The 27,501-nt window shown below is 40.7% G+C and overlaps 1 protein-coding gene across 1 annotated transcript in view; it reads right to left on the minus strand.

Annotated features, from left to right (window-relative positions):
- plxna4 (plexin A4) overlaps positions 1-26,285 on the minus strand; it is a 176,363-nt gene extending 150,078 nt beyond the window's left edge. Inside the window, exons 1-2 of the mRNA XM_087787263.1 lie at positions 24,962-26,285; positions 10,972-11,154 (exon numbers count right to left, since the gene is read on the minus strand). Coding sequence (XP_087643389.1) covers positions 10,972-11,154; positions 24,962-26,191 — 1,413 coding nt within the window. The 5' untranslated portion in view covers positions 26,192-26,285. The remainder of the gene's footprint in view (positions 1-10,971; positions 11,155-24,961) is intronic.
- Between the last annotated feature and the right edge of the window lie 1,216 nt (positions 26,286-27,501).

The following is a 27,501-nucleotide window of genomic DNA, read 5'->3' on the forward strand; positions in this document are numbered from 1 at the left end:
CCTCGTCGGCAGCCAGCGGGAGGAGAGCCTGAGAGAGAGTTTAGAGGAAACAAACCTCTCAATGTCAACGACGGAAAAAGAGAGTGTCGAGGAGTGAAGTAAAGAAACACGTAATGGTGTCAGAAAAGGTGACGGATGAGCGTGTAATGAGGTGCAGTTGCTATTTAATTCTGATATTTGTTGATGATTTTACACAAGCTTGTGTTAAATAAAACTCTATCAAATGCTGACAATACTCGTACAAGTGCTCACTGTTGACACGAATACTCAACAGACATGAGGAGAAGTGAATATATTCTTTCCAGGAAACTAAATAATAGCAGATAAATATGTTGTTTTTTAAAACCTCCTATTAAACGTAAGGTTATCTCACCTGGAGCGAGATGCAGGTATCTGAGAATTTTGTTTGTGATCTTAGTATTAAAATGTTGATTGTTGTTGTAAAAATATTATCTAGTTCATTTCATAAGATCAAGTCTTAAATGTGTATATTCCACATTTCAACTTTGACCTTACATTTGTCTTCAATCTTTCGTCATCCCTTAAGATCTTTATCCTGACATTTATGGCTCATAATTGTCTTTTCAGAATCCTTACGCACCTGCATATCTGTGAATTAGTAATAATGAATTATTACCCAAAGTACTGCTGTTATTGAGGCTCAGTTTAAACCCCAAATACTCCTTCATCTGCCCATTACCAAAGAGAAAAGACAATCTTTCTAGAGGGAAACTACTTAAAAAAAATATATAAATATAATTAGAACTTAAGACTAAGTTAAGTTCTGTACTGAAGGGACAGTGTGGAAATGAGACTTTAGAAAGCAATTGAATGTATAGTCAAAGTACAACATTGTTGGGACAGTGCTGTGTAATAGAAATCGGTTTTGTGTCTCTACACCAAAAAATTACGAAATAAATAAGTAAATTCAAGAAATGAACAATAATAATATATAAACAGTATATAGGTAAATAAATAAAATTGGAAATTAATTTATTCCTACATTTCCTGTGAATAGTCAGGAAGTGTCATATACTTTATGGTTAGGTTTTACATGTAAATATGTTTAACTAAACCCCCACCTGTTATTGCTGTTAATTAATTAAATAGGAATTAAATAGCACATATTCATTGTACTTATTATTCATTCATATGGACTTATAGACTTCTACTAAGCCTTCTAGCTACAACAGAAGGTTTTCTATAGGTATGTATCCTTCTATAGTACCATGAAGTTTCATCAGCACACGCATCTCGACAAAGCCCAGACAACATGTTTGTGCGCCTGAGATACCTTTTTTTAGAACATTCTTTGCAGAATACTTCAACTTTGACTTGTGAGATGTTCCTATTCTGGTTCCTTATATAAATATATATATATATATATAAATACAGTATATCTGTCTCTGAAAAACCTCCAGACCTTCCAGTCTAGACAGGTTTAATGTCATAATTTCAAATAGATAAAAAGTTAGCTATCATAAAAGATTGAATTTGAAAAGGCAACAGGTTGTAGTCGTCGACCCACATCCACCTGCACTTCACTTTGTCCAGAAACATCCAGATTCAAGTCAAACCAGTCACTTCTTCTCTCAAACTTGTCTGCAGACAGCAGCCTTTTCAACTCTGCATCGCCGGAGAACAGCCACTCCACTCTCTGCGGGCTCAATAGGCTGACACATATTGGTGCTCCTCTTAATAGCTGCAGCCGCACGCCAGGAAAAATGAACATCGAACTCCATTTCACCCGCCGCTTCCATCAGCGTGTCTCACTTGAAATTGTCTCAACATTGGCTTCCGTCTCCGCGGCCTCTCGGCGCTCACGTGTCTTCACCGCTGCCCTCGCCTCCTTCACTCTCAGAAACTTTTTTGCTTTGATTACGCTTCGGTGTCGAGATAGTCGTGACACAGTATCGACAGGATTGTATCAGATCTGTATGTCTCGGACTTTTATGTAATCCTGGGTCCTTTTCACGTCCTGCTGGACGCCAGACTTGAATAAAGTTAAATTTTGTGTTTTCAGTCTTTCTTCTACTCACATTCGCTGACCTTAGCAGAGATATTTTCAAACTACTCCGACTATTTAGTCGTTTAATATAAGCTTTAAGCATTTCTACCTCTGCCAAGGAGATTAGCTGAACACAAAGAGGTTTCAGTTACATTTTCAGGAAATGTTGAAGAAGAAGAAACTGAATTTTTGTCGTGATCTAAATGAAAACCTGGATCATCGATTTATTTGACTTTTCCAGTATTATTTAAGTAAATTATTTAGTAAAGTAAAGTAAGTCAAAATGTAAAGTATAGCAAATGAAAAACATGGTTGATGATAAAAAATGTGCAGATAGTCTAAACTTCTTGAGTTATTTTCTAGGTACATAATAGTTGTTTAAATAGACAATTAATTAGGTTTTACTTTATTGATGTGTTAAAATTGTGTTTTTATTCACTGTTAAATCATTTCATCATCTTGTTTTGGTTATCTTGAGGATGGGTTGTCGAGGTGAAAACAATAGTCAGTTATACAAAAGTAAAGTTGACATTGATTGGTCTGGTGAATTATATTCAATTGTTTTTTTTTGGATGTGTTAACTTACAACACTTTATATAGACATGATCTAATATTTTTATATAATTTATACTAAATAAAAAAGCAAAATTACATACCAAAGTACATACTTAAAAAGACTAGAACTTCATCTGTTAAAATCAACCAATCACTTGTGAAGTATATATTTATATATATCTGGTTAGTGTATACAAATATATTGTGTAATAACATATATCTTGTCTTGTTCTGTATCATGTTGATGTATTGCTATGTGATTTTACACAGTATGCTGTGTATTTCTAAGGATTTTTAAAAGTAAAGTATAATAAAAAATGTACTCGTAAATCTAAAAGAAAGATATATTTGTACTTTTCTTCTTTTCATTGGCTTTGAATTTATTTTTATTTAAAAAAAATAAAAACAAAACTTTTTAGACGTCTTCCAAAATAAAATGTATTATCATTATTATTATTTGTTACACTTGTTTGACTGATGACATCTCACTGCGACCAATATTATTGATTTCACAGTTGAAAACTTTGAAAACAATGATGTTTAGAGAGAGGAAGATCGTTCCAAAGCTTAGGAGCAACAGCCTGAAAAGATTTCTCTCCTCCGCCGTGTTCTTTGCGCTTGATGACTGATCTACTGACTCCTTTAAGAAATACCTTAAGACGTTTCTATTTGTTCAGGCTTTTCCTTGAATTTCTCGAACTCCTGTGTTGTTCTCAGTGTTATCTTGATCTTTAAAGTATGTACTTTTTTTCAGTATTGTTTTGATTGTTTAAGCGCTTTGTGACCCTGGTCTCGAAAAGCGCTATATAAATAAATATTACTTACTTACTTAATAAAGCCTTCAGAACTTATCCCGCTCTTTCCTGTGAGCCCCTGGAAAAATAAAAGCTGTTACCTGGTGGAATGACTGTCGCTCGGGTTAAAAGGCATCACTGTTATTGAATGGTGTGAGAGTGAGAGAGTGTGTGTGTGTGTGTGTGTGTGTAAGCTCATTAATTATAAAGGTGCACTGGAGAGCGGGGATAAGGCCACGCTACAACAGTGGCATCTATAAATAGACGCCTGAATGACACGTAAGGTGAGCACTATTTCCGTGGACCACGTGCACACACATGAAAGACTTGGGGCCCACGAGCATTGTTCCCCATTATCTCCCGGACATTTGATGCGTCTACAGTCAGGAATGCGGATGATAAAGCCGCAGTTCTGGCCCAGCAGCGCCTTGTGAAGCCAAATTGAGATAGCTGTCTATTTCTTCTTCTCTGCCTTTCATCATCCAAACGCTGAGTCGTACCCTAATGGCCAAATCAAACATTTACTGCATCAAAAATCCTGTAATGGACTCCAACACAACATCATCCCTCGCTTTCTTCTTCGTGGCTTCTATCTTCTCCGAAAAATAATTTCACAAGAATTCTTCCACATCCTGTGACTGACCTTCACGAGTCACGCCCCTGTCTACACATAATGCTGATGATAAAACAGAGTCGGCCACATTACGACTGCGCTCCCGTTTTTTTCATGTCAAAATTACAGCTCATTTTAAGATCTTCTTCTGTAAGACCTCGTCCACACAAGGAGTCAGTAGATCCATCAAACACAGAGGGAGAGGAAGATCGTTCCAAAGCTTAGGAGCAACAGCCTGGAAGGATTTTTCGCTATTAAGAGGATCATGTGTTCAGGAACCATTAGTAGATTCTGATCCACAGACCTCAGAGCCTGAGCTGGGGTGTAAGGCTGGATCAGATCAGTGATGTAAGGAGGAGTCTGACCATGAATAGATCTGAAAGTAAGAACCAGAATTTTAAAGTTGATCCTGAAAGAAACTGGCAGCCAATGCAGAGTTTAAAGGATCAAGGAAATGTGAGTTCTTCTACTAGAGCAGGTCAGAATTCTTGCTGCATAGTTTTGTATTAACTAAAGGCGAGACAGCTCCTTCTTGTTTAGACATGAAAACTATTAAAATGGTCTGAACGAGAAGACACAAATGCATGGATTATAAATTCCAGATTGGGTTGGGCCACAATTTCCCTGACATTTGTAAGACACGATGAAGCAAGTAGCAACACTTCTGGTCCAGTATCTGTAAAAGTTGTGTTCAGGCAGCTAAAAAGAATGTGTTAGCGTAAAGTGGAGAGTAAAACTATCTTTGGATCGAATGTTGGGAGGTTCCATTCATCTGCCGTAACACGATATACACATGAGACCTCACTAAATACAAACTATGTCGAAAAAATATCAACCGATAAAGTCGCTAAAGTGCTCCGGACTCCTTCCTCAATGACATACAAGAGCGTTATTCAGCATCCACGCCGGCGCTCGGACCAGCGTTACCCCTCCTGCCTTCTATAGATTCTATGTGTGGAGATCCTCTGCTGCCATGGCAACTGACAACTGGGCATGTCTCAGTGTGTAGCGGCGCTCGCGCTGCCGTTGGAGCCGCAACTCAAAGTGCCAAAGCAGCGAGGGAGGACGGCTGAGGAATACTTAATAGTGCAGGAACATTGGCATTCCGGGCAGGGGCATGGAACACGGCAGCAGTTCTAACCACTGGACAGAGCGCCGAAAAATACCGCGCACGTCCGCACGCACGCACACACACACAATGCACACGTAGAACATATTTCATCATTAGCTCTAAACATTTAATCCTCTGCTCCACTGACCACGGCTCAGGCGCTGCCCATTTCAATAATCTGCATCTGGGTCTAACCAACCCATCACACACTCGCTGACACACACTCATACACGCGCATGCAGGGAACATATGGAAATGGTCCAGAGCAATAAACACCTCTATTGCATCTATTCATCTGGAGTCTATTGTGCCATCAAAGCAGGCGGCGAGAGTAGGATCCATCAATTATTAAGGGTGGGGGGGGACAATGAAGAAAATAACTGTGACTGCACCAGGAAATAATTGGATGTATATTTCCTTATGTGGAAACATCAGAGCCTTCATCAGCGTCGGGTTCAGAATCCAAAAGGCGACACTGGGAGAGTCAGACGTTATCATTGTGTGGCGCTCATTAACAGATAATGATTCAGATATATAACAAATTCTTCCCCTTCAAGTGATCATCATTAATTTTTTTCCTTTTCACTTTAAACACACATTATGTAATATCTTTTCCCGCCTGAGGGGAATTAATAATGTATATTTTTTACCACCCAGTAACAGACATAATGCCCTCTGTTTTTAACACAAAATCAATGTTTTCCCGTTAATTTCATTTGTGGATTTGAAGAGGAATCTGATCGGCAAAATGTATAGAAATTAAACAACTCGGATGGTGGTGGCTAGCATTAGCTAAGCTAGCAAGTATACCATTAAGTATAAAATGTTCCTCACTTCTATGTTTCAAATTTAAGGGACAGATAATTGAAATCAAAGGTGATCGTTTGCTTAATGCAACTGTTTCATGATTTGACTTAAAGTAACAGTGTATTTGTAACAGCCAGATAGAATTAAAACTGTGGGACAGACATGAATGCAGATTTTTATATACTAGATATTGAACTTTGTATGAACACAAAATCATAGTATAAGGTGATGATTAATGATTGAAAAAATAATTTTAACAATGAGAATTTGGTTAAAAATGTGACCAAATAGGAGTCAACTCTACAAGGGACTGACGTGTTGATGTATATCTAGAAGCTAAAACTGGAGTACAAGGAATAAATTAAACATTTAATACATTTTGACACATTTTATCAAGAGATCACAGAATGGATCGGACTAGGGTTCAACACGTGGATCACGATCTACTATTTCAAAGTCAGTGTGAGTAGATGACATTACAATAGAGACGTAAAGTCATAATCTCTCCCTTTACTTTATTGATGTACAGGGCAGCCACTCAGACGACATCTGACCCCAGGCTCACTCCCAATGAAAATGAAGAGTCTACACAAGTCATCAGGTTAATATCAGTTTACTTTAGCCATTATTCTTGTAAAATGATTGGGTTTTTTATTGTCCATCTCGCTTTCACTTCGGTATTTGATTAAGTTAGTACATTTACAACTTTATTGACAAAACGTACTGACCAAAAAATATGTTTGTGAAGCTCTAGTTGACCTTTAACCAGTTATACAATAAACCAATGAGTCGTTTTTTTTGGTCATAAGCTCCGCCCTTTGAGTTGACGAGCTAAAGGACTTATTTGGGTGAGTCAGCTGTCAATTAAAACAGCTGATTTGGTGTTTAAAAGATCACTGGATTTAACTTATGAAATGTTCTAATTGCATCCAACATATGATTCTATTGAATGTGAGTCATCAGAGTATGTTTAGCATTTTTGTACAAGGTATATTAATTGACTTGCTGACTTGCTTATTTAAATCGTGGAAAAGTGAGCCATTAACAACGTACAAGTAATAGAAAAATCACTTTATCTGGGATCACAGTTTCCTGCAGCCACGAAGACAAATGGCAAACCCGATTCAGAAGCGACTCACTCGACTTCAAATTTATTATCGCAGATCGAAATATGTCTCCCTTCTCGTCGCGCGTCATTTTCGCTGCAATCTGAGAAACGGCGAGAACGATGTTCATCTCAGATGCTTTGCCTCATTTTTTTTTCTCTCTCCGGCTCTTTCAAGGTTAGTTGCTCATTGTATTGAGTGCCAAGCGTCTCTCGGGGGGTGGGGGGGGGGCAGCCGGAGAGGATGTGCATTAGCACCTCTGCAGGTGGCACTCAATCCCATATCTCTCCTCTCACGACCCCGACATGCTCCTCTGCCGGTTCACCTCTCCAGCCAGCGCTGTCCAGCCTTTGTCCGTTCAAGTGTGTGTTTGTGTTTGTTGGTGGGTGATGAAGCCTGCTGAAGCGTGTGTGTGTGTGTGTGTGTGTGTGAACATCATACATATGCACAGATTCATATCAGTGTGTAGCACGTCCAGATGACCGAGAATCGAATCCCCGCCGTGACTTTACCCTTGACCCGCCGCCACCCGCTGACCTGCGACCAAATGGTTTTTCAAGTCGAAACCCAGTCTCTGCCTTTTTATCTCCATCGCATCTCCGTCAAATCAGGGAGCACACAATCGGACCATCGGGCGGACCAACATGCGCCATATGGGTCATTCAATTCTAAAAGGCGGGAGGTCGCCATCAAAGATCTCCCGCCGCCAACCCGCCCACCAGAGGCCGGTATGAAGACATCAGCGTGGAGGCTTATTGAATCAGACCCCTTAATGTGATCAGAATAAATCTTCTGACAAATGGAAGCTGATGGAAAGTCTATAAAAGTCCAGCCATGCAAGAGTGCTTTCTCGCCTCAACCTGATCACGGATGTCCAACAAATCTAATTAAAAAGAAGGAATTAAATATGTATTATAATGTATTACCTCACCCGATTAGACATTCATCATCAAATACCAACTTTTTTTCTTCCTTCAGGTCCACATTTTTCCATCAACCTACATTCCCTGAAACCAATGAAAAAAAAAAGCACATTGGAAGATGACGTTACCTGCCCTCGCTACGATTTACTGGCTCATAAATCAGATGTTTTTCACTTAGCAACCTGCACTCTGGTGCATTATAGTCACCACTATTTTACTGTAATACTTGTATTTACTCGTGGCGACACCTGAGTCACCGCGCGATAAATAACTTTTACAGCCCCGATAGTGAGCGCCGGGAAGGGGGCGGAGTCAGTGGTAAAAACAAATAAGGGGAAGGGGTGTAGATAAATCAACATCCATTAGCGCGGGGGGTTATAAAGTCGCCGGCGAAGGAGGAGGACGGGATCTCAGACTTATTATCGCCTCGCTGTTGTCTTTTATTGCCCGTGATGTCATCTAATGGTATACGGTTAACGACGGGGAGGAGCGGCGGGCGCAGGGGAGGAGACTGTTGGGGTGTAATGGGTCTGAGTGAGCACGAGTGCTGACAGGATATTGATCGTCTCCTGCAAACATGGTGCGGGTATAAAAACCATATGTGCAGCATCTGATGCCTCGTCGGTGGAAACAGATGGAGACAAGTTTGAGTCTTTGAGTGGTGACTGAAGTTTGCGAAGATGAAGCCGGGCCGGAAGCTAAATGGCTAACAGAGTGGACCAGAAGGAGCACACGGGGAAGAAAAACTAAAATTTGGTATCTAAACATTTTAAAATGTCCACTGTTTTTACTTTAAGATATCAACCAGTAGATCACAGAAAGTGGACAAGAAATAACTCTATTAAGTATAACTTTTGAGAATGATTAACACTTTTAATGTTTAAAATAAACGTTTCTAAACTCTGTTAACCCATGAAGGTTTATTCTGTCATGAGATCTGCACACATTTTGATGGTTAATAAATGCTTAAGGAATGCAGATGCAGTGATGAGTTCAATGAGAGGGAGTGAGACAAAGATAGAGCGTTGAAACAATAAGTTTGAATTTGAAAAAGAGTGAAAAAAAAACACTTTTCTATGATGGTTATGCTACTACAGCAGCTTCTTGAGAAGCTCAGATGTCATCGTAACTGTGTTTTAAACAATTAATGTTTATCATGGCAGTTTGATAAGTCAAGCCATTCCAAAGCAATCGTGTTTTGAAGGAATCTGAAGGTTTCTCGATCTTCCATTTAACAGCTTCAATAGTCTTCCAGATACATTAAATATAAACCTTGGAACATGGACAGAAGCACCCACTCATGGCACATTTATTAACAATATTGCAGCCATACCATCCTTATTAAAAAAGCAGCCTTTAAACAAATGAATCGGTAAAAGGGTTTTCATTAGTGAAACTCTTTTGAGGAAATACATGAAGGTCAGATTGTTACCATCCAGAGGTTGTTTCTGATTGGCTCAATTTCCATCTATGACACTTTCACTTTATACCGTATTATTTTTGTCATAAAAACATTTTAATAATAATAATATATTTTTTATGATGTTTTATAATCATGTTTTGCAACATAAAACAATGTTTATAAAGTATTATAAATGGTGGAATTAATGTATTTTAAATCAAGCTTTTTTTTATATATATATATAACACTACAGTATAGGATAAATAAAATATATTTTATGTGAACACTATGTTGTATATTAAAAATAACACTGAATTCAGTGCATCTGTTAAAAAAAGATATTTGTGCAAGACGGTCAAACACTTGTCTATAATATATAACTTAAGATATAACTTCACAAACATAAAATAAACTCTCATTAAATGTTCTATAAACCAAAAAAATGTGGAGCTAATGTATCATACAAGGAACCAATTGTATTCATAGACAGTAACAAAAATACTGTTTTTCTTTTTGTCTAGTTATCCACTTTAACATGGTGGTATCGTGTTTGTTATCCTGCTCTCTGCTTCACCATCCACGTGGGTCACAGAGAGGTTAAAGTCAATCCCAGCTGACATCAGGTCAGAGGTGGGGAACACCCCAGAGACCGTCAGTCGCTCACTCTCACAGACTTCAATAGAAGAACCGGCAGAGGAATACATGTTTTTACCATTTGGATGTGAAATAACATCGTTTTTTTATATGATTCCTCATGTTTTCCTCTAAAAATCATCTCCCTGTGTGTGCAGCACTGAGGTCCATGTCCTCCTCAGCGAGACCGCCAGGACCTCTCACCAGCTCATTGGACTCCCAACCCTCCAAATTCGTCTCAGTCAAGGTGACGGCCTGGCGACACACACCGTATCAGCCAGAGAGTAAAACAGACCACCGTTGCTTTCTCACAGAGCCTCAATCCTGTTAGCCCTGAAAAGCAGACGTCGCATCAGGGGCTCCGGAGTGCGTTAAGTGAAAAGCACAACAGGCCAAACGGCGGTTGAGCCGCTTTGACGTGGACCTGGACGGACAAATCCGCTTTCTCACGGTCTTAGGCGATACTCGACAGAAGACAAATGTATGTCTATTCTGTTTAGCTGATGAAAATTGTGTTTTTAATTTAAGTTCTTTACAATATCGGTTGCTCGTTGCGTCTCTGGAGAGACATCAGAAACTTGGATCAGTTCTGCAACATGCTGATTCAAACTGTCTCACAACTTCTCCAACATGCTGAGGTCTGCTACAATCCTTCCCCGCCTCCCGGCGCTGGATTCTATTCCACTGTGAAGTGAAGGGAGAGTACAGTGGATACTGCAGTCAGTGTTGCATGTGTGAGTCACAGGAGGAGATACCAGATAGGTTTGGCCCAAGGTATTAACCCCCTCAGGGGCTCTCCTGCTCCCCTGTCTTCACAACATACTCAGATTGCCTCCACAATTCTCCCTCCTTCTGTCTATCCGTGGCTTTCATCCACACACACACACACACAAATACAGCCGACTCAGCTAATTGCCTGAAAGTCAATCTGCCTCTCGACCAACTTCCCCTCCGTCGAACTCTCTCCCGGCGTCTCATCCTTATCCAGCCTTTAGAGGAAGTTTTGATAAAGTTCCTACCTTCTTCACCCATCCATTCTTGGTGCCGACGAAGACCAGCGAGTGGTTCTTGTAGACGTAGGCGATGACCGAGCTCATTTTGTCCACCGCCTCGGTGAGGATAGGCACGCCGTGCACCATCTCCGACACGCCCAGCGGCGCGTTCATGTCCAGGCCGCAGAAGTCGTCGTCAATGGTCAGGAGCTGCGAAGAGAAGAAGGTTCGGATGAGAATAAAGTCATTTCATAGCATGTGTGGGTGATAAGTTACCCCTAAAGTTACCTAAAGTTTGAGCCTATTACTTGCAAATTAATCATGTTTTATTTCCAGTTCCATCAACCCAAACAAAGCAAATACAAAACCTTACACTTATTATGTGATTTCACCCCAACATTTTTTTTAAATATAATTTAAATTAGACTTAGACTTAGACTTAGACTGCACTTTATTGATCCCTTTGAGATAACACTCTCAGGGAAATTTCTGAGCATCACTGATCACTGATCAAATCACTGATCATGTGGCAGTAACGTTATGGATCTCACTCGTACGGTGCACACAGATGGATTAAAACGCTGCTGATATCCTGTCAAAGAGTGACACATCCCTTTAAAAGGTTCATTGATTCTGAAGCTGAATTATTTTGTCACATCACTAACATTTCCTAAACATGTCTAAGAATCCGTTAATCGGTTTTTAGGCTATTTTAAAGTCATACAGTTTTACGTAATTTTCTTAAATTCGGATGCAAAGAGTTTAATGCAAGTGAGCTAACACAATCATAACTCCTAGCACCTAAAATATATAATTACAATTTAAATAATGAAGATTTTATTTTCTGGATATTTGACTTGTTTCAAGGTTATAGTTCAACTTCTGATTTCTCTCATACAGAATCCCGAAGTAAAGATGTTAAAGTCATTCTTCCAGGGCCCAGTACCCATGAGGGCACATGGTAAATAATCAATTATGTTGTATTGATTATTGCTATTTAGTAAAAACTAAACTATATTGAAAACAAAGCTTGTTTAAGTCAAGTTTGTAAAAAAAAAAATGCTGTAAACAAGAGAAAATGAGTCAAACATGGGATCATTTTGCAGGTCATTAATAATATTCTGGCTGATTTTATCTGAGGCTGGTCCATTAAAAATGATGTGTACAATAAACTGGTGCGAGGAGCAAACAAGGTAGGCGACCTGGAGTCAACTATTGCAGTTAAATTTCATAAAAATCTATTGTCATTCTGGTCTGCAATTAAAACTAGTGCAGACCCATTTGAGAACAAAAGAGTTGTCTTTTTAATTAAAGAACAAAGAGAGGACGGGAACCACGTGAGGCTCGTGTGCATCTGCTTAGTCAACATGTCAGAGCGTGGAGAAGAAAGGCAAGACATGAAGATGTCAAAAGAGGCTGCAACAGAAAGAACATGGCCTGAAGCTCCACTGTCAGCCGCGATTCCACGCGAATACAAACAAAACCTCTCGGTCGGTTGTGTCGACGTGGCAAAAAAGATATTTTTAAGACATTTTTAGCCTCGTTTGAAATGATTCGATGTGATCGGAGTGAAGAAAGTGTCTCGCGAGCGAAGCCTTGCACTGAAAGATCTAGTCACGATGTCGGAGTTACGCTTTAACCCTTGTGGGTCAATGTCACCCAAAGGACTGAAAACAAATGTGTTTGAGGTATCCCTTCCGTTGTCTCTGGGTCAAGGTGAACGACCTCCCTGGCTTCCAGAAGTTCAGGTTGTTCACCTTGACCCAGAGGCAACACAAGGGATACCTCAAATACATTTGTTTTCGGGCCTTCGGGTCACCTTGACCCAGATATTACACCTTTATAGTGTTTTTATAACTGAATCCTGGTTCTTGTGTACATGAATTGCTGGCTCAAGGGTGCAGGTGGATTGTTGTCTGGTTCCCTCCCCACCAAGACCACCCAGCCTGACCAGATTGTTAACAGTCCATCAAGACCTTCTTCCAAGCTCTGGGAGTGAAGCCATCATCTGGGACGCTGCCACCGAGGAAATATACGAGGTCTACACTCATTAGACAAATGGAACTCCTCTCGTCTGTGCCGCAGCAGGTTACATCCTGGGTTGAACGATCGGTCACTTGACCTGGATTTGGGGAAGATCACGTCATCCGGTGAAGAATGGTGAAGGCGCAGCAACAAAGAGCAATGGAGAGCGGAGTTCAAATCAATAACGGCGTGCGACCGCGACGAGGACGGCGGCTCAAGACAAATACGCTCGCGCAACAAAAAGCATATTTAGGTGAAAGATTTTTTCCTCCGGTTTACCGCTCCGTCCCCAGAAGAAGCTGCTGACAGGCCGGGACCGCATCCTCCGTCCAAGCCCTCGTCTCTGAGATGAGAAGTCACACTCTATAAAATCAGTGAAATATCACTCTGGCTCGCAGGCTTCATGCTAACTTGCTCCCCATCTCCTCTGATGATTAATAATCTGGACAATTCTTTATCCTCTCGGGTGAGTGGAGAATCCAGAACTAATCTCGGCTGGCATCCATCGACGCTGTGTTTTGGCAGGATAGCTGCTTTTCACCGCCTGCATTAATATTCAGTGTGATTGTCAGGAATTCCTCTCTGTTGCCGTTAAAAGAGCTTCATCATCCCAGAGTTCAACAGTTTACAGAAACCACAATAGAGCGATCGCTTGTTAAGATACTCGCAGGTTTTCTCTCAGGAGCGACGGCTGCTCCAGGAGAGCCGGGATATTTTTTTTTACCAGAATCGCTGATTAATATTTCATCTCTTCAGGCCTATGAAGATGAGGGAGGTTATTTTTTAACATGTGCCGAACATGTTTTTTCTTATCACTGGCCCATATACCATATCATTCTGATACGACTTCTTAAATTGAATTCAGCTCGGCATCGCCTGAGGGGGAACGTTGCTATTTATTACAGGCAGATTTATCCCTTTAAAATATTACCTTTAACAACTGGTCTGTGAAATAGATAAAGATATATATATATATTTTTTTAGGCTAATGACATGAGGGGCAACATTTGGTTTGGAAAAGTGAAGCGAATGCAAAGTGCAGAAGGCCGCAGTTCATCAAGTGTCCGCTAGAGGCTGGCTAGAGAAAGTACACACTCTTTCCAAAAACACATACATATCCAGATTACGTCCTAATTTGATTGTATTTATTTATTTAATCCATTACTATTATTGTCCACTGTTTATTTTATATCCGTGACTACGTACCATTTTTAGCATTTGAAATATCTTCCATGGTAATGTATACATTGTGACAACAGGTGGCAGCACTGAACTCACATACACCGATACAAACAGTAAAAGCTACCAAGAAAGAGAGCTTTGGCGCTTCAGTTCTCGCTCCACTACAGCTGGTGATAAATCCTTCAAGATTTGTGGGTCTAGACGTTAATCCCAACCATCACCAAATCATCTGTTCTTTTTCCCCATTATTAAAACTGCCTGATGATTTCATTTAAATACTTCCATACTTATATTAATATCACGATAACGGTGGAAAAACCTCCTTGACAAAGGTTTTACTATTTTACGTTTAATAATTGTGTGGAATTGAATCAAATTGTGGATAAAAAAAACCTTTAACCTTTACTTTCTTAAGAAAAGATGGAGTTTTCAACGTCATTTCAAAATATCATTCCCCTTTTAACCTGTTTTTACAAAACCTTCTGTATGTTTATTATTAAAATAAGTCCCATAGTTCAGTGTTTTTTTCCTTCCTGTCCTTTTGTGTTCAAAACTGGAACGTGAACTGAAGTCTTATTAAAGCATTGAATTATTTGACGTACAATATATTGCTGATTTAAGAGATTCAGTGTCAAAGAAAAGTTTAAAGTCAGCCTGTATTTTCTTTGTGAGGGCAAATTCTTGTACAGGTGAGGCGGTTTTGGGTAAATCCACGATCACAATTACAGCCATTATGAATTCACGAATAACTGTGAGTGGTTGTCTAACAACCAGTAGAGCCTTGTTGCATTAAAGGAACCAGTAGAAAAGATTGAAGGTATTTCGGAGGTGAAATAATTGGGGAAGGAAAGTTTAGTAGAGTAGAGTATTTATTATGTACTTTAGCTTTAAAATGAATAAAAGCTGCAAATATCTTATTGGATTTTGAATAAAAATGTAGAGATGGGTATTGTACCAATAAAAAGAGACATATTTCATACCTGTTCAGCCCTCTATGTTTATCTACACAATGAAAACAACAGCTATCGCGATCGTTTGGCCGCAGTGTTGCAGTCCGATGGGTAGCGCTGTAGTCGTCATAAAAAAAAAATGACAGGCTTTCTCTCTAAAGACGGAGAGAGTGAGGAGTGTGTGTCGCTGGACGGACGCCAGACAGTGAAGCAGAATCAGGTCAGTCTCAGCCGTATCCATCTCTCTGATTCCGTCGGCTGCCAGCTCCGGCACAAAGAGAGCTCAGTTCTGGCCCATGCAGATGGATCAGCACTACAGAGCGGGGGAATAGAGGGTAGTGGGCGCCCACTAAAAAGAAAGTTCCCTCAGTGTGATTACCGGGGAACTGAAAGAGATCCCTCTCCGGCACTCCGAGGCGTGCCCACGTCTAGGTTTGCACTCCCGTCGGCCCCCATTCATACTTAAGAACTTGACCTTGGCTGGAGCTGACAAAGTTAATGACACCACTGAAACCACAATGACACTCGACTCCAACCCGTCTGCAGAACCAACCCCCGAAGACGCTTCTTCCTGACTTCCTTCCATCCAGATTCCCGCTGCTTCTGTGGCCCATTTGTTGTTGAGGTTCAGCGTGCGTGACATTAGTGATGATGGAGAGGGACCTTTTCTTCCTGTCACCAATAAGTTGACACTGGAGGGCGAGCGTGAAAAAGCGCTGCCACTTGTGTATCTGGTATTTTGCGGCAGGCTTCGTGCTAAATGGCAAACTTGCCAGGATGATTGACGACGTTCAAGATTTAGTTCGCAACTAAGTGCGATTCGGCGTCGAGTGACTGATGCGTGAACTTTCAATTCCGATCGAGCAAAATGTGTTTGACGGCGAAGACTCACTTGAAGGCGAATGGATGGATGTACGCGGAGACAAAATAAGGTCATCGTCGAACAATACTGGGGAAAGCAGGAGACTCCAAATACAACATTCACTTAATTAATGAAGAGGAAATTTAACTAACTTTATACCAGAAATGTTCTCTTGATTATTCTCTCAGACGATAACAAGTAGGAGACAAAACATGCCAGTGAGAGTATTTAAAGTATATGATCAAAGATATCCAAGCGGTTGGATCTTAAAATGTTTCTAAATGTTTGAGTCATCTTTTAATCGTGAGGATAATTCTCCTTCAAGGGAAAAGCTTTTCCTTTATCAGATTGTAGTAAAGTAAATGTCAATTTGTGACCAGTAGGGGGCATAATATTAGTATGTTTTTAACTGATAATCTGTGGCATAACTAGAGCCTTTTCTTCATATCTTTTCTGTACTTCTTTGGGTTTTTTTTTCCATTTTTAAGGGGAAACACAACGTTTGTTGCATCCCCCAAAATATACAGATACAGACTCAGAATGACAATTTTGCAGTCTTGTTCGCTGGCCAAACTTTTTATATTTATATATATTTATCAAGTTCTTTATATTTATATTATATTCATCAAATTCTTTAACAAAAAGTCAAATCCCCATCAAATTCCTTTTACTTCTACCTCGATTTTATTATCATTGACATCCATAATCTATGTTTCTTGTCTTATCTTGAAGACTGGCATCTCTATAGGACAAGATATCAACATGAAAATTGATCTACTTTGTAACCATATAGCGAGATGGTTAACCAGGCTATAAGTTGGACTTATTTGGTTAATACCAACATTAGGGGTCCCCCAAACTTTTTTACACCGTGGACCCGTTTAATGTGGGCATTATATACACGGACAGACCTACAAATAAAAGAGTTTTTCCACTAGTTAACTAGTTTATTTTCAAATAAACTTGACTGATACAAGTGTCTTGACGTGTCACGAGACACGGACTGATGTTACTTCAGAAAAAATACCATATTTTCTTAAAACAAAACACCTTAAACCCTTGTTTAACACAATGGTTAAGAAAGTAATAATCAGAGGTGGTCGGACTCCAAACTACAAGTGGGGGTTGGGGGGGGCGATTCACCGAGCTTGTCGAAGCAAGCTGCACACACTTGTTTAATCACAGAATAATACTATTGTGATGGATTCTGACCTTTACCCAGCGGTATCATGTATGGAGATTTAATTAGAGAGCGAGCAGGACGCCGGATATGTGGATGAAGTGGGGTGAAGTGTGGAGTAAAGGGGGAGGTGGGTGGGGGGGGTTCAGTCTGGATGTTATTAATGAATCCAGTAGCCTTTCCGTTGTCAAGGATGTGGTCAGGACTGACTCATCCTCCTCTGCTGCTGCCAGCGACTGATAAGAACTCACAATCAAGACGGCATAATGAAGTGGACGCATGTGTTTTTTTTTTTGTACGGATTTAAACCTCTGAATACAAAAGCGTGTGGTCCGACACGTGAACTACACGAGGACGCTGTCACGAGCCCGACTGTGAAATTTCGGCATTAATGGGCGAACGTGACGGAGCAAGAGAACGACGCAAAGAAACGGGCGAAGTAGAATAATCTAATTAATGGGGGAGATTCAGAATGTGAACTCAACGGCACATGACAAATGTGGAAGAATCGCTCGTGGCATGTTCCCTAATGACATGTAATTAATGATCATTAGCAGACAGAATTAGCCCTTGCTTTTGAGTCGCCACCGATGAGAGGGTAACCTTGTCGCTTTGGCTGAAAACTTTGGCGGATTGTCTGGGACCTCTACCTGCAGACGGGGAGGTGAACGCTGCGTCAGCGGCTTACGTTTCTGACCTCGGGGTAACTTGCTAGGATAGGGTGTAATTGCGGAGCCACTGCAGTAGATGGCGTAGTACTTAACAGTGGTGAAAAGAGAGACTGAGATAATGAGACGACAGTCAGATGAAAGTTAAGTAAGTGAGTTATAGTTATTTGTAAAGCGAGGAACCATCAGGAGATTCTGATCCACAGACCTCAGAGCCCGAGCTGGGGTGTAAGTCTGGATCAGATCAGTGACGTAAGGAGGAGCCTGACCATGAATAGCTAGTTTTAAGGATCGGGAAAATGTGAGTTCTTCTACTAGAGCGGGTCAGAATTCTGTATCAACTGCAGACGAGACAGCTCCTTCTTGTTAAGACATGAAAACAAACTGTTACAATAGTCTTAACAAGAAAACACAAACGTGCTGGATTACAAGTTCAAGATTGTGTTGTGACATCAATTTCTTAAGTTTAAAGAATATGATGAAGCGTATGAGGCGTTTGGCTTTACTGTTACTACTTAAATCAGTTAATGATCAATCCTTCATTATAAATATGAAATAATTGTAAAGTGATAGTAGGAACTTACTCTGTGTTTTATTACATCAGCCAATAGCCGCGAGGAAATTGAACACAAAGGATTCCGAGCGAAGGATGGCATGAGGGCCTCCATTTTTTTTTATAGGCGAAAAGGAAGGACAGGTTAAAGGAGAAATGAGCAGCGGAGACAGCCGGCAATGAATCAGGGACGAGGGAAGAGAGGAGTCGGATAATTTATTGCAATCCCACTATTTTGTTTTTACTGCTGACACAGCGAAAATATAGGTCACATGTCACTTCACAATGATCTATGGATGCAGGACCTCCAGTGTTGAGCACACATTATGTGGCTCAGCCGACTGTGGCCGTTTCAGGGGGGAAAATGAAAGCATCCCCCTCATTCTCATCCTTTCCCATTTATCCCCTCTGGTGCTCCCTCGCTCTTCCCACTCCCGGGTCTTGGTGCAGACCTCTTAAAGATAGTGCTGAGCCGACGCGAGCGCAACACCGTCACGGCCGGAGCTTTAATGCTCTTCACGGAGCCTCATTATCTTCGACGTGCACTCCAAATATTCCGTTTCATCGTCTGACCCCTTCCAAAACAAATGCTAGCACAAGACAAGTGGCTTAGCTTTTTAATCCAGCCGGGATCGCTCCGGACCCGTACGCCGTCCAATCAGGGCAGACCCCCCGCCGCTCAACCCAATAGCAAGTGGGATGAGCTCTTACGGCTCAGGATCATCAGAGGATCATAGATGCAGGAACCTCAAGTTATTCCATTAGATTAGTTTCATCCGTGATGCATTCCTCACTGACTAATTCAGCTTGATCAGTTAAACGTTTTTTGGATCGCAACATTTCTTTTTTTTTAAAGGAAAACATACATTATAATTCTTTGGAATAAAAGTAAAAACAATGGTATGATCAGATTAGTAGGGATCTCTAATCTCATGTAAAATCCAACAAATACAATTTCCTTTTTCAATCTCCCACTGTGAGCGTTTCATGATTATAAACACGACAATTATCTCATCAACAAAGTTTGGACAATAAAAGTAAATACGTGAAGCAGTTAAATAGATCGTCTCAAATTCATCATTCCATAAAAACACCCTTAATATTTCACTAAAAATTCAAGTTTTTTTTTTCAACATCCTGTATAGACCTAAAAGTGTTCTTCAAGCGCTTAGAAGTCAAACCTCTGATCAGACAGATCCCCAAAACAAACGCCTCCAAAGTTATCAATCATTAATAATACACTCATATTTGTGACTCTTTCAGAGCACAGACAAATTTGGTTGATAAATATTTATCGATTCATTTTTAACATGCTTTTGAATGGATTGGATGATGTTTCTACAGTGTATGTTCCAGAGATGACTAGAATATTCTTTTTTTTTTGGTAAAGATGATTTACATAATACAGTGAAACTACTTCATGTCTTTGGGAAATATTGTGTACGTTTTATCCAGAAAAACTTTGTTGAATTTTGAAAGGGAAGACTAAACAAGACATGGTGATGTTCAAATCATATATTAGCATGATATAAAATACGTCAAACTAAATCGCTATGAATATTTTAGCAGTTGTGAATTGAAATATTTAAGTTTTTTTTTTTTTTTACTTTTCTCCATGTTTGCTCCCCTTCAACAAACATGTCCGTCACATTTTCAGTTAATTTTTTTTACTTCTATTAATCATCTTGTTTAGGGAAGTAAAATAAAATTTGACAGTGGCAGAGGAATGATAAACTTTGTTGCTGACCATCGTATGCAGTCACGTCCTCCTCCTCTTCTCCATCAGCTCCACCTTAACTTGGTCACGTCCGGACTCACGGTTGATAATGTTGTTATGATTGTCACGTGTTTGTTCTGGCAGAAAGAGGATGTGTGTGTGTGTGTGTGTGTGTGTGTGTGTGTGTGTGTGTGTGTGTGTGTGTGGCTAGGATTGGAACATTGGGTTTGAAGGCTTTTAATCAGAGTGTGTGTGAACATGTATGTGTGTGTGAGAGCCTCGGTCTGTTCCGAGGGCTACTTTAATGAGGCCAGAAGCTGTTCGTCTTCTTCTTAATTGGAAGGAAAACTCAGACAGAGTGAGGGATGAAAAACACTAATAGATGCACAAAGACTAAACAAAATAAAAAAAAAGCTTAAAAAGCGACGCAGGAGTGAAGGATGAGCGAGACTGAAGATTTTTTATTTTCCCCGCATAATATACCTTTGTCATGGTTTCGAGGAAACAGATGGATCTACTCCACTTTTACTGATCCATTAAAAATTCAACATTGTTTGTTTTTTGTTTGCTATTCCTGGCTGCGTCTTTTTCTCTTCCTCAGCTAAAAGTACAGTGTGAATGCTCGGTCAGATAACGTGGACTTCCTGTCACACCTCTGGTGCTCTGCAGCAAACAAACACACAATACTCTCCATGGCCCTCAGATCATGACGCCAACATGTGAACTCGCAGCCGTTTTGCCTCCCGAAACTCCCGGCCGGTGTAAGCGCGGGGGATAGAAGTTCGGATATGCATCTGAAAGATGGATGAGCAGGCAGATGCAGAGATGCAGGAACTCGCTCCGAACGAGCCAGAGGGAGAAATCACATTAAGAAGATGGATGATGGCGAAACAATTTAGGATGAGTGAACTTTTATTTGTTGTAGATCTGTGTGTGTGTGTGTCAAATAAAACCCTGCTTTTATTTGAACAATAGTTTGAGAAAAAAAAGGGCGTCGGTAAATCAAAAGTGTTGATGCATTAACTCCGGTTTTAATTGTCCATCAATGTAATTGCTTCGGCTGGAGGCTCAGAGTGTTCTTTCACTGCCCTCTGCTGTGGATTCTAGAAGTCAATGAAAAACGACTGATTTACGACTGTTTGATTTTGTCCAAACATTGTAATCGCTGAGCTTTTTTCCCGCGCGTCAACTCTTCCGGGTCGACACCGGCGATGCCTCTCGGAAACAGCCGAGCCGACACTTTTCCTGCCAACTTGCCAAAGACCCTGGGAGTGAGCGTGCACCTTCAATTCCCACATGTGCGACGCGTGCTGTATCTGAGCCACGATGACCAGCCGAGCACATTTCAAGGTCAGGGAACATCAGCGAGAGAGAGAGGAGTCATGGATTTTTATCTGGCTCTGGACCTGCAGCTCAAGTACTTTTCTGATAGAAAAAAAAGATTCAACTTTACTGACTCTAAGCAGAGAAAGTGAGGAGTAGAAAATACGAATTCTCTTCATCCTTTTCTACAATAATAACTCTCCTCACATCACCTGCACCATCCACTACCTTCTCGCACAGATCCCCAGAACGCTAATAAACCCTTAAGTGGTTCTCAATTTTCCATGCGATCACTCATGTGAAGGAATCTAATCATGAGCGTGGGTCTTACAAATGTCACCGATGACCTATTGAAAAGTGTTTAGCCCTGGTTAGTGCCTGTCTCAGCCGTCAGGTGTGTCACATGTCAGAGATGTAAAGAGGATTTTGGTTCTATATTTTGAGAACAATCATCTGATGAAGTTCATTTTACCATTTACATTTAAGTATTTATTTATTCCAAACATAAGTATGGTAACTAACAAATTTGATCTAAGGTTGACTATGTTTTTGGGAAAAATAATGCGACTGCTTTAGCTAGTAATGCATTTTTATTTTTGCGGTTTTTAAAGACTGGTTTGTGGATAATAACGCCTTAAAACTGGTCCTGGGGTCAAAAAAGTTCTTAACCAGATGGCGCATTTGGTCCTTTGCTGTCTTTATTGGGTCAAATTGAAGATATAAAAGTGAAGATTTAGAGATGTTCGTATTTTATTTATCGTTTTTTTTAAGATTCATACTTAAGTAAACAATAAAAGTTAAAAAAAAGAATACAAAAATAAGTACAATTTTATGATATATGGTCATAAAATTACATTGTTTTTTTCCCCCTATGTTGACCTTGTTACTTTCGATTTATGAATATATACTATATAGAGTTTCCCAAAAATCGAATGGATATTTTTCTTCTGGCTCTGACCTCGGACCTTTAGTCCCTTAAACAAATTGTTGAATTGAAGTAATTTGTTACCAGCGTTCTAGTCCAGAGACTTTCATCCCAAAAGTGGGACACAAACCTCCTCTGATACAAAAGTGAATAAAGTTAATTAAAAGTCTTGTCATTTATGACGGCGAGTCTCAAAGCTTCACCAGTTTAGAACCACTGGTTTCATCCAGTCATCAGTAATAATTCAACCCCGTTTTGACATTTCATTAATAAGAAAACTTCATTAAAAGAAAATGTTTATCCAGCTCAGAAAAATATTCCCCGGATCAGAAATGATGAGCGAACGTTGGGTCTGAATCACGCGACTTTAATTCCGGCGTGTTCATTTGTATCTGCATGCGTGTGCGTCACAAACCATCCATCAGCGGCAGCAGGGTCTCGGTCGTCACCGCTCCAGCCGGGTCTAATTTATGCACTGACAGTGTTGATAGTGCGCCACGTGCCCAAATGGCCTCATTCCTCAGCGCTAACCTCTGAGTGCTCCCCGGCTCGCGCTCCCCGGCGCCCCCCCCTGTCCGCCCGCCATGATTAATCCGGACTCTATGATGCGGACAAAGGTGCTCCAGCGCCAGGAATGGACTCAAAGATAAACACGGTGACTTCAGACGCGTGAGCGTGAAAGGGGGGGTTCAGGGGGTCAACTTCAGAATCCTTCCAAACGTGTCAAAGTAACGGGCCGGTGGGAGGCAATCATTTTTTATTTGTCGCTGGAAACATTCTCATTTGTAGATCTCGACCCATGACCGATGCTTCTTGCGAGAATGAATCAGATTTTGTTCTAATTGCGATGGTATCCTACGGTTTCATCCATTAACTCAGATGTGGCTCATTGGGTTTGTTTTCACGCCAGCAAAGTAAATTATTCAGCTGTTTTTCACGAGCTCGCCGTCTTTCATTACCATGATAATGATATAGGCAAGATAAAAGAAAATCACTGTAATTCCTAACATCTTTTAAACAGGCAACACCTAATTTACTCTTATTTCGATGCGCACAAAGTGTGAAATCAAATGAAACAAATGGCTGATTGTGTATTGAATTTCCCAGGAAGAGAATTATGCTAATTCGGCGGCGGACGCCATTGTTTAGGAGCAGGAGATTAGAAGAAGAGGATGCTTGTCCTCACTTCAGGACGAGATGAAGGACGGACACAAAGCAGCGTCCGGGGATTATTCAAGAGATGTACAGATATGGTTTTAATCAATCACAACCAAAACATGAATATTAAGAGCAACGTCTGACATTCTTAGACCATAACATACACTAAAATAAAATGATAGCTCAAGTAACGGTGAGGTATGAAGCCATGGACCATTATTTAAAGTTAAGAAATGCATGTAATTCAGTTTTAAATATTTTATTACCCCTTTAAGGTGCTTGCATGGACCGATTGCGACAGATTCCAAATAATAACGTGGAAGCTAAATGTGGGTCAGAAATGTTAAACTATTAAAATGCTGTAATTTGTGTAATATCTGCACTCTTATTTAGTTTGAACCCTTGCTTGGAATTCAATGAAGAAAATGAACCTGATAACATATGACCGATTTCAGCCTTTGGCAGGAGACAAACAGAAGGTCAAAAACAGAAAACCGAGCTTAGTCCAGACACAGAAAAGTTCTTGGTGGTCATTTTGAATACAAGCAGAACTCTTGTAGTACCCATGACTGAACCACGCTGACTCAAGTAAACTTTTTAGCTGTAGATGAATGTCTCAACTGAAACAAAAAATCTTGATAAAAGCTGAAACTTTAAATCTTTTAAACAATAAGGTGTCTGTCGCTCTTAAAGGTTACCTTTTATCTGGAACTCTTAAAACATGTCAAAATGTATTTTGAACTGTTAATTAAAGTGTAAGGATTACATAATGTACTTTTAAAATGTCACATGATTACAAATCCTACACTTTTGTTTAACCAGGAACATGGACAGCCCCTTGTACACTAAATAAGTATATATTTTTCCTTTTAATCTCCATTTACACTCACCCTGCAGTTCAACATACCACATAAGGTTTTCATGTTCCGTATATAACAAAGGTACTGTTTCTTTGACTCAAAAAAGTTAGCTAGTTAGATGACAAGTGAGTCCAGTCTACCGTCTACCCTGGAAGCGCTTGCGAGTACTTCCTGCCTGTATTGCATGTTATTATTTCAAACATTGCTACAAACGAGCTTAAAATACAGACTTGTTTATACGTTTTTCCGGAACGATTACTGTTGTTGAGGCTTCAATACAATATGGTGTTTAAATACGTGCAACTGAGAGGTATTTGGATGTTTTTAGGTTTGTCTTTTTGTACAAAGGAAAGAGAGCCTTAGTCATTACATAAAAATGGACATACAGTTCTGCCTATGATTCCAAAGATAAACGGAAATAATCCCAAACGAGTCGAATGAGGGTGAGTAGAAAATGAGTGAAGTTTGGGTGAACTATCACTTTAACTACTATCATTCTCGTCATGGCAGATTCTCAGCAGGATTTTTCTAATGGACGAGTGAGCCGGTGTCCTTCCCTTCCTAAACAAAAGGGAAGGTCGTAACAGTCAAAGTCACTGAAGTCTGGTACTCACCGCACTGCTGCAGTGGATGTCTTTGACTTTGAGCCAGGCCAGGTCCAGCGTGCCCTCGCCCTTGTAGCAGGACTGCAGCCTCTCCTTGATTTTCTCATTGATTTTGCGAAGGGAGAAGACACACAGCGCCGAGTCCTGGGACGCCTGACGCCTCTTCTGGCCTTTCGAGAACACGGTGAAGAGGACGTCGTCGTCGGGCGACACGTCGAGCGATCTCGCCAAATTGGCGCCGGCTTTAGAGAGGTACGCCGCCTCCAGTAGTCGGTACTCCACATTATCCTTGACGCATCCGATGGGCACCTCCACGTAGGAGTTGAAGGCAGTGTCTGCCTTGCAGAGACGGACGATCTTCGACGTGTACACCTTTTCCCAACCTGTAGAGGAGGATCCCGTGGACGTCCCGCCGCCCATCTCGGGCTGCAGTGTTAAAAAGTAGACAAAGTTACCACTGGCGAAGCCGTAAATGTAGTAAATGTCAAAGTCTGGGATTATAGTGAAGGTGTCCGATGGGATTTTGATCATGGACGCTACGAACTCGTCGTGAAAGACGTAAGCAAACATCCCGTCCTCCTCCGAGTTCCTTGCTAACTTACGACTGGAGATGGTAGGGAAGTACTCTGGTTGGCCGTCCACAGCCGTGGCTACAAAAAGGACGTCCGGAGAGGCGTTGCCGTAAGAAACGATGACTCCGAACACGGAGCCGCTTTCAGCCACCCCGGAGAGGTAGTGCTCCTTCTTGTGGAACGGCTCCCCGAGCTTGAAGAGGTCATCCAAGCGAAGGAGCTTGCAGATGCCCTGGTACAGGCTACCGCACGCCAGCAGCCTGTTTTCCCGATAGTCCATCAGAAGCATCTTGTTGACGTTGTTGGTCAGCGTCAGCGGCTCGCTGCAGGGCTGGACTATCCTGGGCGGGTAGCACTTACGGTTGTCTTCATCGGGACCGGTTTCGTGAGACACCTGGACCTCTAAATCCGGGGACAGTTTGTAGATGCGATTGACGGCCCCCAGATAAACGTTACCGTTACGGTAGTCCACAGTCAAATGGTTGAATGTCCACTCTTTGTTCTCGACTCGAAAGCTGTCGTACGCCTCGCCCTGTAGGGACGCCGTGATCACCTGGGCGCCGGAGCTGTGCGCCTGCACCACGGTCTGGGACGTCGCCGGAGGCATCAGAGCGGCGAGGAAGCAGCATAGAGAGATATAGGTCCGTGTACCGCCTAGGAACGTCATGGCTATGCCGTGGTGTGGAGCAGGATAAAGGGCTCCGTTCAGCGTCGTGCCAGATCAGGATTAAGACTCTCTTGAGATCAAGGACATTTTTCACCTGAAATGGAGAGAAGACAGTTAGAAAAAAAATCCAAGCGTTTGCTATTAAGATGCATTTAATTTCACCTTCAGTGCTCCCGCAGGTATTATTCAGCTACACCATTGCATTTTGGTTCCTCAAACAAACACTCACATATTTTACGGCCTTGCCATTTAGCTGCCCCTTGACGAATTATTGCATGTTAATGGAGTACAGCTGCCACCTGTACGCACACACACCTCCTCACAAACACACGATAAAGACTGCGAGGAGCAAGAGAAAACCAACGTCACCGAGACGGAGCAAACCTCCACCATCGTACTGATTTAACATGACGGTCAATAAACACAAATACAATGAAATTAGGCTAAGAAAAAAGGAAGCCTCAGGTCGTTGTCTTAGCCACAAGATCACAGGGTTGATATGCTAGTTTTCCAAGCTGTAGCTATTGATCCTTCCTACCTTTATACAACATATTTTATTTTGATTGCACGTTCACTTTGATGTTTTTGTTGTCTTAATGGAAGTAGACATAGGCAGTCACGGTAATAAGCCATACGACTTAACTAACACAAATTTCATTTTTAATAATAGCTTTTTTAATAATATTCTTTATATTTTCAGGCAGCTAGGGTCAGGTAAGTTGGTTATAGGCCGGTGTTTTTTTTTTGCTTCTGTGCGAAATGAAAAAAATGTATGATTTTTATTGTGACAAAATTCTTAAGAGAAAAACAGAATTACAAGCGAACCTGATACAATTCAACGCGACACACTTCAAACATTATTATGATAAACGATAGTGCTTTTAAATAATATTTATTAATAACGTCAATGTCTTACTTTTAGTGAGTTAACACAGTTATACAAATGAAGTTATTTCAGTATTTTAGTTTCCTCATTTTCACTTTCAGCTATGTACTTTTATTTAGAGCATCTTAATCAAAACATTTCCGAAAGACTTTAGCTACTTGTTTGTAAAAAAAAAAATAATAATAATAACTGAATTAATTGAAAAACTAATCCCACAAAAATCTTTAATCTCTTCTTCTTACCATCAAATTCAAGCAGAGATCTTAACTCTCTAAAGGACTGGCCCCACATGCTCTTCACCTCTTTTTATTGGAGAATTAAAAGGCTTTGTTGGTCTCACTTTGTTCACCACAGACTGTTGCCGAGAAGAGCAGGAAACTATAATTGGAGATAACGTAGGCTGACGATAAGAGAGACTGGTCGA

The sequence above is a fragment of the Callionymus lyra genome, chromosome 3, assembly GCF_982586985.1.
Source record: "Callionymus lyra chromosome 3, fCalLyr1.hap1.1, whole genome shotgun sequence".
In the NCBI taxonomy this organism is placed as follows: Eukaryota; Metazoa; Chordata; class Actinopteri; order Syngnathiformes; family Callionymidae; genus Callionymus; species Callionymus lyra.